Consider the following 19964-nt stretch of genomic DNA (forward strand, 5'->3'; position numbering starts at 1 on the left):
GCACCTGCGTGGCTCAGTGAGTTAAGCGTCTGCCTTCGGCTCAGGTCATGATCCTGGAGTCCCAGGATCAAGCCCCACATCAGGCTCCCCACTCAGCAGGGAATCTGCCTCTCCTCTGACACTCCCCCATCTTGTGCTCTCTCACTCTCTCTCTCTCAAATAAATAAATAAATAAAATCTTAAAAAAAAAGAAGAAGAAACAAGAAAAATCTTCAACAACCAAATCTTGCATCTAAAGGAGTTAGAGAAAGCACAACAAAGAAAGCCGAAAGCCAGCAGAAGAAGGGAAATAATAAAGATTAGAGCAGAAATAAATGATATACTAAAAAAGAAATAGAACAGATCAACAAAACCAGGAGCTGGTTCTTTGAAAAAATTAATAAAATTGATAAATCCCTAGCCAGACTTATCAAAAAGAAAAGATAAAAGACCCAAATAAATAAAATCACAAATGAGAGAGGAGAAATAACAACAAACACCACAAAAATACAAATAATTATAGGAGAATATTATGAAAAACTATATGCCAACAAACTGGACAACCTGGAAGGAATGGATAAATTCCTAGAAACATGTAACCTACCAAAACTGAAACATGAAGAAATAGAAAATTTGAATAGATCAATTACCAGCAAAGAAATTGAATCAGGCCAGGATTATTCAAAACCAGATGAAGACACCACCACAAGAAAAGAGAACTTCAGGCCTATATTTCTGATGAACATGGATGAAAAAATCCTCAACAAAATACTTGCAACCAAATCCAACAATATATTTTATTTTATTTTATTTTTTAAAGACTTTTTATTTATTTGACAGAGAGAGAGAGAGAGACACACAGCGAGAGAGGGAACACAAGCAGGGGGAGTGGGAGAGGGAGAAGCAGGCTTCCCGCAGAGCAGGGAGCCCGACGCGGGGCTCAATCCCAGGACCCTGAGATCATGACCTGAGCTGAAGGCAGACGCTTAATGACTGAGCCACCCAGGCGCCCCACAACAATATATTTAAAAAAATCATTCACCACGATCAAGTAGGATTTATTCTTGGTATGCAAGGACAGTTAAATATTTGCAAAATCAATCAGTGTGTACATCACATCAATAAAAGAAAGGATAAAAACCATATAAATGATCATTTCAATAGATGCAGAAGAAGCTTTTGACAAAGTACAACATCCATTCATGATAAAAACCGTCAACAAAGTAGGTTTAGAAGGAACATATCTCAGCACAATAGAAGTCATATATGAAAAACCCACAGCTAACATCATATTCAATGGTGAAAAACTGAGAGCTTTCCCCCTAAGGTCAGGAACAAGACAAAGCTGTCCACTCTCACCACTTTTATTCAACATAGTACTGGAAGTCCTAGACACAGCAATCAGACAACAAAAAGAAATAAATGCATCCAAATTGATAGGAAGAAGTAAAACTTTTGCGATTTGTATATGACACAAAAAACCAAAAGACTATATAGTCTATATAGAAAACTCCAAAGACGCCACCAAAAAACTGCTAGAACTGATAAATGAACTCAGTAAAGTCACAGGATAAAAAAATCAATCTACAGAAATCTGTTGTATTTTTATACACTAATAATGAAGCAGCAGGAAGAGAAACTTAGAAAACAATCCCATTTATAATCGTACTAAAATAATAAAATACCTAGGAATGAACTTACCCAAGGAGGTGAAAGACCAGTGCTCTGAAAACTATAAAATACTGATGAAAGAAATTAAAGATGACACAAACAAATGGAAAGATATTCCATGCTCATGGATTGGAAGAACAAACATTGTTAAAATGTCCATACACCCAAAGCGATCTACACATTCAATGCAATTTCTATGAAAATACCAACAGCATTTTTCACAGAGTTAGAACAAACAATCCTAAAACTTGTATGGAACCACAAAAGACTCTGAATAGCCAAAGCAATCTTGAGAAAGAAAAGCAAAGCTGGAGGCATCACAATTCTGGACCTCAAGTTATATTACAAAGCTATAGTAATCAAAACAGTATGGTACTGGCACAAAACTAGATACACTGATCAATAGAACAGAATAAAAAATCCAGAAATAAACTCACAATTAATCTTTGACAAAGCAGGAAAGAATACCCAATGGGAAAAAGACAGTCTCTTCAACAAATGGTGTTGGGAAAACCAGACAGCTACATGCAAAAGAATGAAACTGGACCACTTTCTTTCACCATACACAAAAGTAAACTCAAAATGGATTAAAGACCTAAATGCGAGAACTGAAACCATAAAAATCCTAGAAGAGAGTACAGGCAATAAATTCTCTGACATTGAACATAGCAACATTTTTCTAGATATGTCTCATGAGGCAAGAGAAACAAAAGCAAAAATAAAACTCTTGGACTTCATCAAAATAAAAAGCATCTGCACAGCAAAGGAAACAATCAATAAAACTGAAAGACAACCTACTGAATGGGAGAAGATAATTTCAAATGACATATCTGATAAAGGTTTAGCATCCAAAATGTATAAAGAACTTATACAACTCAACACCAAAAAAACCCCAAATAATCCAATTAGAAAGTGGGCAGAAGACATGAACAGACATTTCTCCAAAGAAGGCAACCAGATGGCCAACAGACACATGAAAAGATGCTCAACATCACTCAGCATCGGGAAAATGCAAATAAAAACTATAATGAGACATCACCTCACACATGTCAGAATGACTAAAATAAAAAAAAAAACCCACTAGAAACAAATGTTGGCATGGATTTTGGAGAAAAAGGAACGCTTTTGAACTGTTGGTGGGAACGTAAACTGGTGCAGCCACTCTGGAAAACAGTATGGAGGGTCCTCAAAAAGTTAAAAATAGAACTACCCTATGACCCAGTCATTGCACTACTGGCTATTTACCCAAAGAATACAAAAACACTAATGCAAATGGGTACATGCACCCCTATGTTTATAGCAGCATTATTTACAATACCCAAATTATGGAAGCAGCCCAAGTGTCCATTGACTGATGAATGGATAAAGAAGATGGGTTGTATATACACAGTAGAATATTATTGAGCCATTTAAAAGAATGAAATTTTGCCATTTGCAATGACATGGTTGGAGCTACAGAGTATTAGGCTAAGTGAAATAAGACAGAGAAAGACAAATACCATATGATTTCACTCATATTTAGAATTTAAGAAACAAAACAAACAAGCAAAAGGAAAATGAGAGAGAGAAACTGGGATGCCTGGGTGGCTCAGTTGGTTGAGCATCTGCCTTTGGCTCAGGTCATGATCCCAGGGTCCTGGGATCGAGTCCCGAGTCGGGTTCCCTGCTCGGCGGGGAGTCTGCTTCTCCCTCTCCCTCTGCTGCTCCCCCTGCTCGTGCTCTCTCTCTCTCTGATTAATAACAAAATATTTTAAAAAAAAGAGAGAGAGAGAAACCAAGAAACAGACTCTTAACTATAGAGAACAAACTAATGATTGCCAGAGGGGAGGTGGTGGGTGGGGAATGGGGGAAATAGGGGCTGGGGATTAAGGAGTGCACTTTTCGTGATGAGCACTGGGTGATCAAAATAAAAACTTAAAAAAAAAATTCATGCTTGAATTCTCTAAGCATCGGTACACCCAGGCTCACCACCAGCTGCCAGATGTTTTCCAATAACAATCAGAAAATCTGGTTTTGAATTATTTTCACATCTGCAGTTAGTGCCAATCCCAGAGAAACCCTGAGCCTGAAACAATAGCTGCCTGTAGATTGGTGTCAAATTGGCCAGCAGGGGGCAGGCTTGTCCCAGCCAGTGGGACAGCACCAGGGGGTGCCTCTGGGGCTTGGCTCTGAAAAAGTGCCAGGTTCCTCGGTGAAAAGCATCTTGTCTGGACGGAGGGAAAGCCTGGCACAAGAGTATACTCTGCCTCAGGTCTCAGCTGTCCTCCATGACCTTGGCTGTTTTCTTGACTTATTTTTTTGAACAATAGTTGCCACCATTTACGGAGGATTTATTATGTACCAAGCTCTGGGCTCAGTATTTGTCTCTGCATTAGAAATAGTTACTGTACCCATTGCTAGAGGAAGAGAGATTCAGAGAGGGGCAGTAACTTCTTCAAGGTCACACAGCCTGTCCGCGGTGAAACTGGAATTCTAAGGCACAGCGGTCAGTGCTCTTGAACCTTTCACTGTGCTGTCCCAGCACCTGGAGATGGACTGCTCACTTTATACTTTGTAATACATCCTGGAGAGTAGGGTCCTACTGTTGCTGGGAAGCCTTAGGGAAAGTCAGGTCCAGGTGTTTGCAACACTGTTTTCATGCCAGAATCTGTTATTCCAAAGAAATTGCACAAGTAAAATAAGAAGGCAGCCTCCTAGAGTAGTTCCCAAGGTATGTTCCCCAGACCAGCAGCATCAGCAGAGACTTCGTCACCGGAGAACTTGCTGGGAATGTGACTTCTTGGCCCCACCCCAGACCTACTGATCCACAAACTCAGAGGGCAAGAACCCCGCCCCTGTCCAGCTGTGCTGATGCCACTCAAGTTTGAGAATGGAGCTGAAGCAGGGATGTGGGGAAAAGATCCTCACTCTCCTTTCCACTCCTTTGGAAAAGATGGGGTGATCCTCCCCCCTGGTTTCACTGGGGCCACTGCTACAGGTTGTGCAGCCCAATTTGTTAATCTGGTTACAGTGTTTCAATCTGATTTTCAAATTCTTATTAATCCGATTCCAGTACTTCTGGCCACTGTAGTATTTACACAGTCTCTCTCTCTCTCTCTCTCTCTTTTTCTTTTTTTTTTGAGACAGAGAGAGAGAGGGTGGGGAGACAGAATCTCAAGCAGACTCCCTGCTGAGCACAGAGCCAGATTCGGGGCTCGATCCCACAACTCCAAGATCATGACCTGAGCCGAAATCAAGAGTCGGACGCTTAACTGACTGAGCCACACAGCCGCTCCTAAAGCCACTTTTTAATCAGTGTGTATGGAAGGCCAAGGAGTGCTGACCCATGCAGGCAGCCACAGGGCTTCACCCCACCCCCCACCCCCACCATTGCCCCTTTGCCTTCCCAGTCGCCTGAAAAGGACTAGATATGTCTCTGGGGTTAAGTGATGGAACACGCTGAATGCACAGGACTCCTGCCTTGCATCCAGGCTCCAGATGAACAATGCACCCACCCACACTGAATCAATGTCTGCATCCTCATCCCCCCCCCGAACCTCTGAATATGTTAGTTTATATTCCAAAAGAACTTCGCCGATGTGACTACGGATTTGAGATGGAGGGATTATCCTGGATGATCCAGGACCCTGTGTATTGACAAGGGTCCTCCCAGGAGGGAGGTGGAGAGAGAAGATGCTACGCTGCTTGCAGCTCTGGAAAGAGAGAGGGGAGACCATGAGTCGAGGAGTGTAGGTGTCCCCTCGAAGCAGAAAAAGACAAGGAACCCATTCACCCCTAGAGCCTCCAGAAGAACCCATTGTGGACTTAGCACCTCCGGAACTGTAGGAGAATAAACTTGTGTTGCTTTAGGCAACTAAGTTTGTGGTATTTGTTAGAGCAGCGGTAGGGAACCCATACACCATCTTTCAGGCTTTTAACAAACCTGCTAAGCTCCTTCCCAGCACGGAGCCTCACACATGCTGTTCCTGCGATCTAGGCCACCCCCTCTGCCCTCACCACCTGCCCCTGCACCTGGCTAGTCCCCCACTCCCCCGCCCCCCGGCAGTGTTCAGGCCTCTGCCTGAATACCCCTTCTTCGGGGAAGGCTTCCCTGATAGATCATGTCTCCATGCCTCCATTATTGCTCTCAAGACCCCTTTCCTTCAGTACACCCCCACTGATCTCCCTCACGACGCACTGGCTACCAAGGTCCCGAATTCCGTAAACCTGTCCCCAACATCACTCTGTCCTGTCCTGTATTTGTTTAAGATCCCTCTCCTCTGCCTGATGGAAGGCTCTGTGATGTCAGCGTCTGGTTCGACCACGGCTCAAAGGATGTTTGTGGGACAGCCGAGTGGCTGCTGGCGGGCCCAGCAGGGTGCCAAGCGGGGTGCCAGCCCACGGCAACCGCTTGGAGCTCTTCTCCTGGCCCAGCCTCCTTTACTCCCTTCCTCCCACCACTCTTTCAGCAAACAGGACTCAGCACCTCGTGCGCCAGGCTTTGACTTGAGGGAATTTTGAGTCTGGTAGGGAAGACGGGGTCAGTGAACAGACTCTTGGAGGAGTGAGGGATGGCTCTAGAGTGTGCTCAGGTCAACCTAGAGGAGGCCTGGGGCCAGCAGGTGTCCTTGAAAGGGACGGCCCGAACCCAGTCTTCCTCTACTTTGAGTCACATTATTTCCGGTCCAGAATCACAGCCAACCACACACACATGTCCCTGAGCCGAATGCACAGCAGACCGACACGTCCAGCTGGTCTCAAGGCTTTTATTTCTTTGAAGAGACAGTTTTGCACAAGGGCTAGGCATGCATGCTCTGTGACCAGCCCGCTTAGGTTCAAATCCCAGCTCTAGGATTCATTACGTGTGCAGTATCAGGCCAGCCAGTTAATCTCTGTTGTCTCTGTTCTTTGTTCCCATTTCTGTAAACAGAAATAACGTTTATAATCCCTACCTTGGGGCACCTACCATGGATGACGATAGCAACAAGTCAATGAGATAATCTCGTTTAGGCCTAGATCCTGGCTTTTGTTGAACTGCTTGTTCAACCCAGAATAAATATTATTTGTTTTTTTCTTGCCTTTGTTTTTGTTTTTTTTTTCTTGATTATTTGCTAGAATGTGGTAGTAGGTACCAAAAATGTAAGGAAAAGATTCATGGAAAAACACTTCTATTCATTTCTTTTTCTCCAAAGCAGGAAAAACAACCGTTTGTAGTGGTGGTTGTGAGATGAGCTGGCAGGGCCTCAGAATTGTATTGATGCCCTGCCACGGATGGACGGAGGGAGGAGCAGAGAGGTGACCTCCTCTCTGATGCTGGCAGAAGGATTCTGGGGGGGAGGGTTGGGGGGCTTACTTTTCTCTGATGCAGAAGTGGGAGTAGCTGAGTTCTGGGAAGAATAAGGGGTCTTTAGGCATCAAGATGGGTTGGGGTCTGGACAGAGGTCCACCTTGGGGCAGGGGTGTGGGGAAGCAGCTAGACGTGGGCTCAGAGTGTGGAACATGACTGGGTCGTGGTGATCGGGGTGAGCGTGGGTCCAGAGAAGAGCCCCAAAACACCGAGCGCAGAGCCTACAGTAATGAATGCAGATAATCGGGGTGGAGGCAGAAGGCAGAGAAGGCCATTTGGACACCGCCCTGACAGGGCAGATGCGGGCCGGCTGTGCTCATCTGGAGGCTGGACTCCACATCAGGTGGCAGAACGTGCCTCGGGGGACTCCATCCTTGGCGAGGACAGCACCAAGTCCCTGAACCAGGACAGTGCCCCGGATCTTCTGTCTGCGGGTCCATCCTCATTCTGAAACACTCGCTGAAAAATTCCCCATCCTCAAACCCGGAAAAGGATTTAAGAGCTCAGAGGTGGAAGGGAGTGCTGTGTGTCTTGCTTCCTCTGAACCCTGGGTTCAGCGCACCCCTGGGGAGGCAATGACGGGCTGGACCCCTCCCCGACGGCCAGCTCCCACAACCACGTTCTACTATGTCATGGAGCTCTGCGGTGGGTCTCGTGGTCAGATCCCCTTCTGTATGGACCAGACACTCCTGGAGGGTAGGTACCCCACTGTGAGAACTTGCAGGAATCATGTTACCTCTCTGGGCCTCAGTTTCCCCTCATGTGAAACGAGGGAGAGGGCCTTCTGCCATTCTGCACAATTCTGCATATATGTGACACTCCATTCTGTCAAAGAGCTTTACTTGTGGGATGGAAAAGAAAGGAACCTGAGGATTTGGAGGAGGGGCGAAATCTTCAAACACAGACCATGATTCTAAGGGCCCCTCGGCGGGGTCGGATTTAAAACTCTGGGTGGGTCTGCAGGCTGCCGGCTGCCTGGCCTGTTGGACAGCACAGTGGGGCTCCGGCTGGCTCTGCCTGCATTGCCCGGGGTCTGGCAGCTCTCAGAAGCGTGGGACAGGGTGCAGACGAGGGGGAGGGACGGGGATGGCATGTTCCCGCCGGGACAAAGCATAGGGTGGTGGTCTGGGGTAGGACGAGGTGTAAATGCTCTCCCTCGTGGCAGCCTTGGGTGCGAGCCATCTCCGCTGCAGCTGTTCATGGAGGCCATAGTTTGTAGGGGGAGCTGCAAGAGAAACCAGGCTCTGGGTGAACGGGGCGTGGACCGGCCAGAAGAACGTGTTTTCCAGGGCTGCAGTATCCGGGACCGAGGCTGGTTCCGGAGGGAAGAAGGGCTTGCAGGAGTGTTGGCTCAGGGTGGGGCCGGTTCCCCGCGTACTCAGGAGGAACCAGACGCTGGTACATAGGCCTCGGAAAAGTCAGCCCCTCGACTGGTGGAGGGTGGCCCTGCCGCTCCTGGGGGACTGTCCTACCCTAGCAGGGAAGGGAGCAGTGCAGGCTTGTGAGAGCGATCCCGAGGAGAAACCCTTGCAAAAGTAATGAGGAGTGACAAGCCGCTCACCATAAGACGCAGGTCCCTTTGCATTGAAGGGTAGGGAGTACAAAAAGTTGGATGCAAAGGAGGACGGTAGCTTGAAATGTAAATCAGATCAAGGCACTCTCTTACAAAAATCCCTTCAAAGTCCTGTTGCTCCTGGAAGGACAAAATCCACACTCCTCGTGGTGGCCTATGAGCCCCGAAGTGGTCTTCCTGCTGTGGAGCATCTTCACTTGCTATTTCCTCCCCTGGAATTCTCCCCCCACTCCCCAATTCCTATATGGCTCCCTCCTTCTCAACTCAACTCTCTCTTCCAGAAAGACCATCCCTCATCTTTCCACCCAAAGAAGATTCACAAATACCTGCCTCACTTTGTGTTCCTTACCTGGCATCTTCGCTTCGTGGCACATATATCGTGGTCCAGAATGATCTTACTCACCAGATCTTAAGTTATCCATTAACAGTGTCTTATCTGGGACCCACTGGAATGAAAACTCTCCCAAGGGCAGGAATTCCTCCCCGTTTGTCACTCCTGTGTCCCCCAGGTGCTATGTTAATGCGGGGCCCCGGGGCACCGGTCGTCACTGTTTATGCAAAGATGATGGATCTGAGGGCAGTGATGCTGTCCCTGCCACCCGTGCTCCCAGTAAACCCAGACTGGCACGGCGCACAGGTGAGGGCTTCACCACACAGCCCACGTCACCTCCGTGGCAAGCAGCAGCCCTGCGGGTCAGTAGAATTCTCCCCTCTCTCGGGTCACACTAATGCTCTCTGTGTGAGTCTTTCAGCATCCACAGCCCTAGGGCAGCTGTGGACGCCTCACTGCCCAGCACAGGGCGAAATCCTGAATTATATGAATACCGAGAAGGGGGAAGTCGGATTTCTCTGGGAGCCACAGCATCTTATGTCCACTCCAGGTGCGAAGTGCGGGCAGGTCGGGGTTGTAATTGTGCCGGTTGTAATGGTCATCGTAGGTGCTGATCAGATGGCGGTGGGAGGGCTCCTGGTGGTGCGTGATCAGGTGTTTGTACGGGAGCCCCTGGAGAGACAGACAGTGGGCGTGTTAACCGATAGGAGCAAGGTATCCACAGGGCGGCGGACGGAGGCAGAAGCTGCTGCCTCGGAGGTGTGTGAAGCTGATGGCAAGTGTTGTTGCCTGAGCCCCCAGGCCACCACCTGGGAGACACAGTTGTCTGGCCCACCAGGACGCAGCTCACCGTCACACACACATCCCGGCTTTGCGGCAGTCAGTTCTCCGTCTGGGGGCCCCCAACGCATGCCAAGTCAATTCATCCCTAGAATGGGCTATGGGGACACATTAAAATGAAAGGCAGGACACCCAGCTGAATATGAAGAGCCAGAACCATCTCACCGCTGCCCTTGTGATCTGAAATTACACCCTCTGGTGTGTCTCCAGGCTCCTCCATCCAAGTGCCTATTGCCATGGCCAGTGAAAGGCATTGAATACCGAGCATGACATACGCACCTTGTATTTCAATCAGTTACTATGGGAAGAGTCAGAGAACGCTCCATAAATTGCCTTCTCCTGCAAAGGATTTATGGCTCCCTCGGCTGGAAACTCGAGGAGTGATTTCTTTAGTGGGAGTTATTTACAAGGAGAAGAAAGCCGTGTCCTCCTTACTCTGGGACGTTTGCCTGCATCCGTGCCTTTCCGAAGAAAATCCTCTTGGCCCTGGAAGGGAGTCTTGGAGGACTGGGCTGATTTACAGGGGAGGATAATGTGGATTTCCATGCCTGTCCTCATGTCTGGAGCAAACAGGGAGGTCTGTGTCTGCTCTGGTCTGGAAATGCCAGGTGCACATAATATTTCAAGTGGTGGTTCCATAAATAAGTCAGATCACAATGCCAAAGGGAGACGAAGGGGACAGGCACAGACATTAGGCAGGGGTTCCCAAGATCCGCATCACCAGGTGCCGGGAGTACAGGTCCAATGCCAGGGAAAGCAAGTTGGAGGGGTTCCCATGAACCCAGGGAAGTGCTGAGAAGGCATCACAGCAGGGAAAGGAGAAAGGGATTTTCTTGCTATTCTTCTTGGCTTGGGGCACGGCCTTGCTGTCTTGATGATGAACCTGAGATTTTTGTTTTGATCAGATGATCAGGTGACAGATAGAGAGACAACTGCCTTGGAAAAAAACGATTTAGAAAGTTTATTACTGGGGCACCTGGGTGGCTCAGTCGTTAGGTGTCTGCCTTTGGCTCAGGTCATGATCCCAGGGTCCTGGGATCAAGCCCCGCATCGGGCTCCCTGCTCGGCGGGAAGCCTGCTTCTCCCTCTCCCACTCCCCCTGCTTCTGTTCCCTCTCTCGCTGTGTCTCTCTCTGTCAAATAAATAAATAAAATCTTTAAAAAAAAGAAAAGAAAGTTTATTACTTTCAATTCCTGAGAGGAGGGGGCACCACACGGGACCACATAGGGAAGCACCAGTGTCGAAGAAGGAGCAGGAGAGAGAGAGAGCATGGCCCAGGACCTCCATGTGTTTTCCAAGGGAAGGAACAAGGTGAGGCAGGGTAAGCAAGTTTGAGAAGTTTAGGATTGTGGAGTTAGATTTCAGCTAAAGAGATGCTTCCGGTTATTGGTGCCTGGCCCTGGAGTGATTTAAGGCAAAGGGATATTGGCTTGGCATGTGAATGTTACATAAAAGAGGTGGTTGGGGTGTGGGCTCTGGATTGGTTGGTTTGTATCCCAAAGGCGTGCTTCCAGGCAAGCTGTTTACTGTCTGTAGGAACTAGCCAGCCTTGGGAGGGCAGTCTGTCCAGGATTAGCACGGCCCCTAAGATGTCAAACCATCTAAAATTCAGAACATAAAAATGCGATGAATATACCTGCCTAGTGGAAAAGCACAGGAAGGGGGTCCTCTCTGGGTGATGCTAACCCCATCGATCCATAGTCAATTGAAAGAGCAGATATGCATTTGTCTAAGAAGGAGGAAGTGTGAAGTGGGGATGGGAGCTGGCTGTCCTAGGAGGAAAAGCAGGATGAAGTACCCAAAAGAGCTGATGGGTTGAAGCAGCTGTGTGGGGCAGTGCTATGTCCAGGGTCCCCGCACACAAGCAGGAGTTTTGAACAGAGTCCTTGGAAATAGATATCTGATTGCTTGGTTCTATTTTGTGTATATGTTGGCAGGGGACTTCTTAATTTTAACCAGATTACATAAGGATTTATTTATTTATTATTTGAGAGAGAGAGAAAGAGAGCAGGGGGAGGGGCAGAGGGAGAGGAAGAGACAGAATCCCCAAGCAGACTCCCAGCCAAGTGCAGAGCCCAACTCCGGGCTCGATCTCATGACCTCGAGATCATGACCTGAGCAAAAAATCAAGAATCAGACGCTTAAGTGAGTGAGCCACCCAGGGGCCCCTTAACCAGATTCTGTGTGTGTGCGTGCGTGTGTGTGTGTGTGTGTGTGTGTGTGTGTGGTTATCTCTTCATCAGGGTTTGTAATGAGTCCAAAAGTCTTTAAGAAGGGCATGAATGTGTATTGAGAACTAGGCTAAGTACCTCATATATATTGATGACTGGGGACCAGGAACCCCAGATCATGGGTTCTTATTTTGACTTCCTTCTGTGAGCATGCATTTGGGTCTTCAGGGCACACTAATGGTAACGATTGGCATCCCCAGGGCGTCAGCATGGTCTGCGGATGCCGGCGTACTCCAGGGATATCCGTGCAATCCAGGGATGCCCACACAGAGCTGAAAATGTGGTGCTGTTTTATACAGAGATGACTCCCGAATGCAGAAGACAGAGTCCACTCCAGCAGATAATGAAGAGGGTTGTGAGGATACTTGCTTGAGTCACAAATCAGCCACCTGCTTAGTCTCTTACCAACCAGCTACACAGTTTTGGACAAGACATTCACCACACCCGGGGTGCCTTTTATCTGCAAATGAGGGTGCTGAGCTGAACAATCTCTTGGAACCCTTCCAGCTCCAAAATGCTCCCATCCTTACACTGCCCACCCCTCACTCTGTGCCCCCACCCTGAGTTTAGGCAGGTATGGGGTTGGGGGGGGCGGGAGGGGGGACATGTCCTGAGGTCGCAGCGCCCTGCTTCCTGCTCCGGGGACCTGCGACACAAGGGCACTCACTCAATGAGTGAGAGAGGGCAGAATGGTCCCTGACTTTTTATACAAAAGAACAGGAAGCTGGGGCATAGAAGATACAAAATACTGTCATCCAAGCATCACCGCTACTCGCTTTTGGAGGACCTTATGTGATTTCTATGTTCCCCTTAACTCGGTATTTACCTTGCTTGTTTATTTCCCACACCCTTTGCCTACATCCTGTTGGGAGAACCTGGAGGAACTGGAAAATGATCCAGGACAGTGCTGGGATACAGGGCGGGGGGGAATGCTACCAGTTTGAGATTTGGCAGATTGTAAATAAAGGTGAATGCCATCTGCAGCCCCTGGGTTGGGGAGGGTGCTCACAAGACTACTACTGTGTCCTCTAGGGGGGAACTGAGCTTAGAAGAAGCGGGCAGGTGGTGGCTCCTGAGCACTGGGGGGAGCCCAGGCCTGAGTGTGGGGCCCCCACTCCCTCGTACCTCAATTCTCCTCTTGCCATACCACCTGGAGATCTGGTCTGGTCTGTGGCCTGGGAAGGGGACGTACTCTTTTCTGTAAATGCACTGAGGTGTTTTCTCCGTGGCTTTGGTGAACTGAAAGAGATGAAATGGTCAGGATAACTTCTGTGATGCAGCTTCTCCCACTTCTGCAGCATCCCTTTCCCTCCTGGGCTAGGGAAAGCTGGGCAGAGAAAGGGTAAACACGGAGCCCAGGGCATCCTCACAATGCAAGCTTAATTTTGCCCCCTCCCTTCCAAAGCTTAGAAAGGACAGCGTTCAGGCACTTGGCATCCCATGCCTCAGGAAAGCTTTTACTTGTGTCACCTGACCACTTCTCACCTTCTGTACCTGTTCCCTTTGTGTTCTCTCTCCCTGCTCCCCCCTCCTGCTTGCCTCCTTCCTCTCTTTTTTTTCTTTGTTTTCCTCACCTCTTCCCAGTTCCACTCTTCCCCCCCGCCCCGCCCCATTATATTATGTTTCCTGGTTCATTTTTTTTAAATTTATTGTGGTAAAATAGACATAACAAAACTTACCATTTTAACCATTTTTACATATACAGATCAGTAGCATTAAGTACACTTATATGGTTATGCAACCATCATCATCACCTGTCTCCAGAACTTCTTCATCTTCTCAAACTAAAACTCTGAACCCATTAAACGGCTCCCGCCCTTTGCCCGTGGCACCCACCATTCTGTTCTCTGTCTCTATGAATTTGACTACTCCAGGTACTTCATACAAGTGGAATCATACAGTATTTGTCTTTCCACGCCTGGCTTATTTCACTTAACATGATGTCTTTGAGGTTTATCTACATTGTAGCATGTGTAAGAATTTTCTTCCTTTTAAAGGCTGAGTAATATTTTATTGTAGGCATATCCTACATTTTGCTTATCCATTCTACCTTTTGGCTACTGTGAATAATGCTGCTACAAATACGGATGTATGAAGATCTCTCTTCAAAATCCTGCTTTCAGTTCTTTTGGGTGTAAACCCAGAAACGGAATTGCTGGGTCATGAAGAAATAGAAAATCTGAATAGATCTATAACAAGTAAGAAACAAAAACATCTCCAAAATACAAGTCCATAACTAGATGGCTTTACTGGTGAATTCTGCTTAGCATTTGACTACCATAACTACCAAAACCGCCTTTTCCAGTTCTCAGAAGTCACCACCACCCTTCCCCACCAAAATTACCAATTGTATATCATCCTCTTGCCCATTTCCCAAGAAGACATGAGGATATCTCCATGTCTCCGCAGAAGTGTAAGTGACTCAGTCTTGATTGCCACCACAAATAAAGATATTCAATTTCAAGTAGGCCAATTCAGGCAAAGTATTTTTGTGTTGGCCTTTAAAGTACATGGGGACACCAAGAGCCCATTTGTTCTGTTTTGAAAGTAAAAACTGAAATTCACAGGCAGGGCAAGGTTGTGGAACAGGTGTCAGAGAGCAGCAGCTCATCACTGGACATCGATGCAGGGAGTGACGAGACTGCCTCGGCAAGTACCCCACTCTGGGAAGGGCCAGGCCAGGGACAGCAGACGTTCTGCAAATCAAGGTGCAGAGCAATTAGGGACGGGAACACCAGATGCCTGGAAACACTCCACTGAAAATAATGCTGAGGCACAGCTATATTGACACCTCTGCTATGGCATTTTCAAGATATAATGGTGACCTTGATGATGGCTTGCATGTAACTCCCCTGTGAAGAGCACAGACACCCTAATGTCACATTCTTAAGATGTAACCATCTGTGACCCTTAATTTGGAAATAGTAATGACCCCATTCCTATCTCTGCCTGCCAGGCCACCCCAACCCCTCTGTCCACTTTCTCCCACTCCTTACCTTCATCCTCTCTTCCACCCAGTTTCCAGTGAGCACTCGGGTTGAATATTTGGTCTCGACCTTCCAGCTTGGGGTAGAGAAGGATTGTGGACTTACTGCAGTCAAAAACTGCATGGTAAGTGTTTGCCCTGAGTCTTTTGACTTGCCACAGTTTCAGGTTTCAGGAGCGGGGAGATGTTACGCAGTTGCTGAGTTTAGGGTGTCTTTTTCATCTTCCCAGACACCCTTCTGAGTGGGTATAGATGATGACACTCTGTCAATTTCACAAAACAAATGGGCCCGAGAGTCTACTTTCAGCCTCCAAGGAGAGGTGACGTGATCTTGGATTCCCTACTGTTGACTGTCTCCATGGTGATAGGCTGTGCCTATAAATACTCTCCTTAAGGGGGAAGCTGATTCTTCAGGAGCAAAACCGGCCCCATAGAAGCAAATCGAACCAAAAATAACCACCACAAATGCGGGGCCAGAAGGACCTTGTTTTCGTCTTGTCACCCTGTGAGAGGCATCATCCTTGGGGTACTTTTATAAGGATGAGTTGAGATGATCACATTCTATTACTAATTCTATTACTCTAGTGCTGATGTGCTAGGCCCATGTGGAGACATTTGCATGTAGTCACTCATTTAATTCTCATAGCAGCCCTATGAAGCAGATGCCACTATTACACCTATTTTACAGATGAGAGCAGTGAAGCAAGGAGAGATTAAGTAGCTGTTTAAAGTCACCCGTGTGGGAGAGTTGGGATTTGAATCCACTCTGATTCAGGCCTAGACCCCTGGGCTCCACTCAGTGCTTGTCTGCCCCTTTGCCCAAGGGGCTTCCACAAAGAATCCTATCTTTGTGCTCAAACTGATACCATGTGGTTCATTTGGTTAGTCTTCATTCACCTCACAATCATTTTATTGAACACATGCTACATCTTGGGCACTGAGCTGTGTGTGTAATGCATCAGTGACTAGACCAGGGTCCCATCCCCACAGAGGGACCCCACTGAGGTCCAATGGGAGAAAGGCCATTATTTTGTTTATTCACTAAGCAAAAAAAAATTAGGAACAACCTATCTATTGAGGGAGGGCTGGTTCAATAAATTACGGTACATCTATATAATGAAATACTCTGTAGTTGTTACAAAATGCTAACAGAGAAAGGTGTCTCTAATATGGTTGAATTAAAGAAGCAGAACGCTGTAGTCTCACTTGCCACAAATGAAGACATCCAATTTCAAGTAGGCAATTCAGAGAATGTATTTTTCCAACAGTCTTTAAACAAAAGTAGAGGAACTCCAAGAAACTATTTGTTCCCTCTTGAAACTAACCATGTGGTGGGGAAAGGACATGAAGACACACCACAGAGCATGGCAAACCTCTGTTTGGCAGGGACAGTGGTCTGGGCAGGCTAGAGCCAGGAAGGGGGCGATGTCCTTCCAATCCGAGTACAGGGGAGTCATGTGTTCTGTATAATTCCATTTTTAAAAACTTTTAATTATAAAATGTAACACAATATGAACAGGTACATTAAAAATAAATGTACAGATAAATGAATTACAGTAGAGCAAAACCCCACAAAATCAGCACAGAGGTCAATAAGCAGAACATTACCAGCACGCCAGAAGTGCCACACACACCTCCTCCTTTTCCAACCTGACTTCCGTAGCTGTCACTTCCTTGCTTTTTTTTTTTTTTTTTATGCTGAGCACCAAAGGATGCATTCGTATACACTAATGCTTAGCCTTGCCTGTTTGTGGAGTTGGTATAAATGGAACTGTATAGCATGTATTCATTTGAATCTGGTTTCTTTTCCTCAATACAGTTAATATTTTTTTTAAGATTTTATTTATTTATTTGAGAAAGAGACAGACAGAGCATGAGTGGGGGGAGGAGGCAGAGGGAGAGGGAGAAGCAGACTCCCCCCGGCGAGCAGGGAGCATGATGTGGGACTCGATCCCAGGACCATGGGATCATGACCTAAGCCAAAGGCAGATGCTTAACCGACTGAGCCACCCAGGAGTCCCTATAGGTAATATTTTTAAGATTCACTCATGTTGCATGTAGCTGTGGTTCCTTGACTTTTTTGTACATGTCTCCTGGAACCCAGATACAGCCATTTCTCTAGGGCTGTGGTTCTCAAATTTCTAGTTTCTTAAAAATTATTTAGGACCCAAAGGGGTCCTAAATTTTTTATTTTTTTTTTCAAATTTTTTTTTTATTATGTTATGTTAGTCACCATACATTATATCATTAGTTTTTGATGTAGTGTTCCGTGATTCGTTGTTTGCATATAACACCCAGTGCTCCATGCAGTACGTGCCCTCTTTAATACACTTCACCAGGCTAACGCATCCCCCAACCCCTCCCCTCTAAAACCCTCAGTTTGATTCCTGGAGTCCATAGTCTCTCATGGTTCTTTTCCCCCTCTGATTCTCCCCTTTCATTTTTCCCTTCCTTCTCCTAATGTCCTCCATACTATTCCTTATGTTCCACAAATAAGTGAAACCATATAATTGACTTTCTCTGTTTGACTTATTTCACTTAGCATAATCTCCTCCAGTTCCATCCATATTGATGCAAAAGTTGGGTATTCATCCTTTCTGATGGCTGAGGAATATTCCATTGTATATATGGACCACATCTTCTTTATCTATTCGTCTGTTGAAGGGCATCTCAGCTCCTTCCATGGGTTTGGCTATTTTGGACATTGCTGCTATGAACATTGGGGTCCATGTGGCCCTTCTTTTCACTACATCTGTATCTTTGGGGTAGATGCCCAGTAGTGCAATTGCTGGGTCATAGGGTAGCTCTATTTTTAACTTTTTGAGGAACCTCCACACTGTTTTCCAAAGTGGCTATACCAATTTGCGTTCCCACCAACAGTGTAAGAGGGTTCCCCTTTATCCACAGCCTCTCCAACATTTGTTGTTTCTTGCCTTGTCAATTTTTGTCATTCTAACTGGTGTAAAGTGGTATCCCAATAGGGCTTTTTAAAATATGAATTGTACTGGGGTCTGGAGCCAGGTCATAGCAGCTCATGAGAGCCAACGGTGCCCATCTCTTCCCAATATTACATTCTGTAAAATCACATTGGTAGCTCAAAATCATTCACGGTGAGGATATTTATACCACAAAATGGGCAAGCCCAATAGATTAATATAAATATATTATGATTTGTTGATTTCAAAAAAAAAATCCCATGTGTTGTGATATATTGTTTTGTGTAAAGGAGAAAATCTAATTTCGTATAGATTTGTAGTTAGAAGAGAGAGAAATATTTTAATAGGCTTTGCCGCTGATTGTTGATATTCTCTGATGCTACAGCAAAACTCAATGAGTCGTAATTTCTTAAAGGTTAGTTACAATATGGAATCTGAAACTATTCAGTCACCTCTTTGAGCTCTGTTACATTAAAATCCACTGGTTGAGCTTGTGCTTTGAGTAGATCTTTCAGTTCTTTGTGATTTTGTAACATCATGGTGATCATTTGAAATACATGGGTATACTGAGCCTTACAAATCTTCCAAATGTTGGCATATTATATGATATTTTAAAAATTGCATCTGCTAAGACCACTAGTGATTTCATCAGAAAAGCTTTTAAGCATTAGCAAGTTGGCCAGCTCACAGTGATGGATACAAGTTTTCCAAAATTCTAGTTTTAGTTTGAAAGCTCAAAACTCTGTCATTGGCAACCACTAATGTCCAGTTTTCTCTGAAGTGTCAGACTTACTTCATTCATTTTTAAGAAAATATCTGCCAGATGTTCCAATTTGAATAATCACGTTTTTCTACCCATCATGTCTTCAAGTAAAAACGGTATTTAATTAAAAAAAAAAAAAAAGCCTACCTACTTCTGCTTACAACTTCAGTACTGTTTTTCAAGAGAATGTCATTTTTGGGTATGCAACAGCAGAATTTTACTCACACCTACCTTTTGTTTCATCACACAGCACAAAGGTCAAGATTTAATAAAATTAATAATTTTTACTTCTTTGTCAAGGACAACCTTAAGTGAAACTAGCATCATCGTTGTCATCATCATCATCATCATCATTATTATTATTAATTATTCTACTGCAAGTGTGTGGTAGTGGAGAACATGGCTCTAGCCCCACGGGTGCCCCTGCCTTGATTCATGCATGGGCACCAGCTGCTTTACCCACCACTGCTTCTCCACTATCAGAACCAACGTCGACACGGTGAAAAGGGACAAATAACCTCTTAGTATTATTAAGAAAATAGTTTTGCCCTTGCAGGTCCCCCGAAGGAAGCTTGAGGATCTCCAGGGATCTTGCTTTGGAAACCTCTGCTTTAAGATACATACCTATAGCAGTGGAATTGCTGGTAATAAGGTATGTGTGTCTTCAACTTTGCTAGATGGCGCTAAACTGTTGTCCAATATGTCAATTTATATTCTCCCCATCAGTATGTATGTTTGTTTCCATCACTCCACACCTCTAGAGCTTTTTGATTATCCTGTCTGTTAAGCAATAGCTCCCCATTTCTACTTCCCCCAGGCCCTGGTAATCCCTGTTCTACTTTCCAGCTCTATGAATTTTCCTGTTGCAGGTACCTCATATAAGTGAAAGCATACAGGGTTTTGGTTTGGTTTGGTTTGGTTTGGTTGTTTGGTTTGGTTTGGTTCAGTTTGGTTTGGTCTTGCTTATTTCACTTAGCCTAATATTTTCAAGGTTCATCCATGGTATAATACATGTCAGAATTTCATTCTGAAAGGATGAATACCCACCATTTGCATTGACATGGATGGAACTGGAGGGGATTATGCTAAGTGAAATAAGTCAAGGGGCCCCTGGATGGCTCAATTGTTAAGCGTCTGCCTTCGGCTCAGGTCATGATCCCGGGGTCCTGGGATCGAGCCCCGCATCAGGCTCCCTGCTCTGCGGGAGGCCTGCTTCTCCCTCTCCCACTCCCCCTGCTTCTGTTCCCTCTCTCGCTGCGTCTCTCTGTCAAATAAATAAATAAAATCTTTTATTAAAAAAAAAGAAAGAAAGAAGTCAAGCAAAGAAA

General features: G+C 45.9%; 1 protein-coding gene across 1 annotated transcript; it reads right to left on the minus strand.

The window, feature by feature from the left end:
* Nucleotides 1–6860: 6860 nt before the first annotated feature.
* CUNH1orf158 (chromosome unknown C1orf158 homolog) lies at nucleotides 6861–15225 on the minus strand. The gene is made up of 4 exons (XM_032418511.1): nucleotides 14948–15225; nucleotides 13077–13190; nucleotides 9375–9552; nucleotides 6861–8201 (listed from the first exon to the last, which is right to left on the minus strand). Exons 1-4 carry the CDS (start codon nucleotides 15059–15061, stop codon nucleotides 8020–8022), a joined length of 588 nt encoding a protein of 195 aa, XP_032274402.1. The 5' UTR covers nucleotides 15062–15225; the 3' UTR covers nucleotides 6861–8019.
* Nucleotides 15226–19964: the final 4739 nt, after the last annotated feature.

This window comes from Phoca vitulina, unplaced genomic scaffold, assembly GCF_004348235.1.
Source record: "Phoca vitulina isolate PV1807 unplaced genomic scaffold, GSC_HSeal_1.0 scaffold2, whole genome shotgun sequence".
Lineage (NCBI taxonomy): Eukaryota > Metazoa > Chordata > Mammalia > Carnivora > Phocidae > Phoca > Phoca vitulina.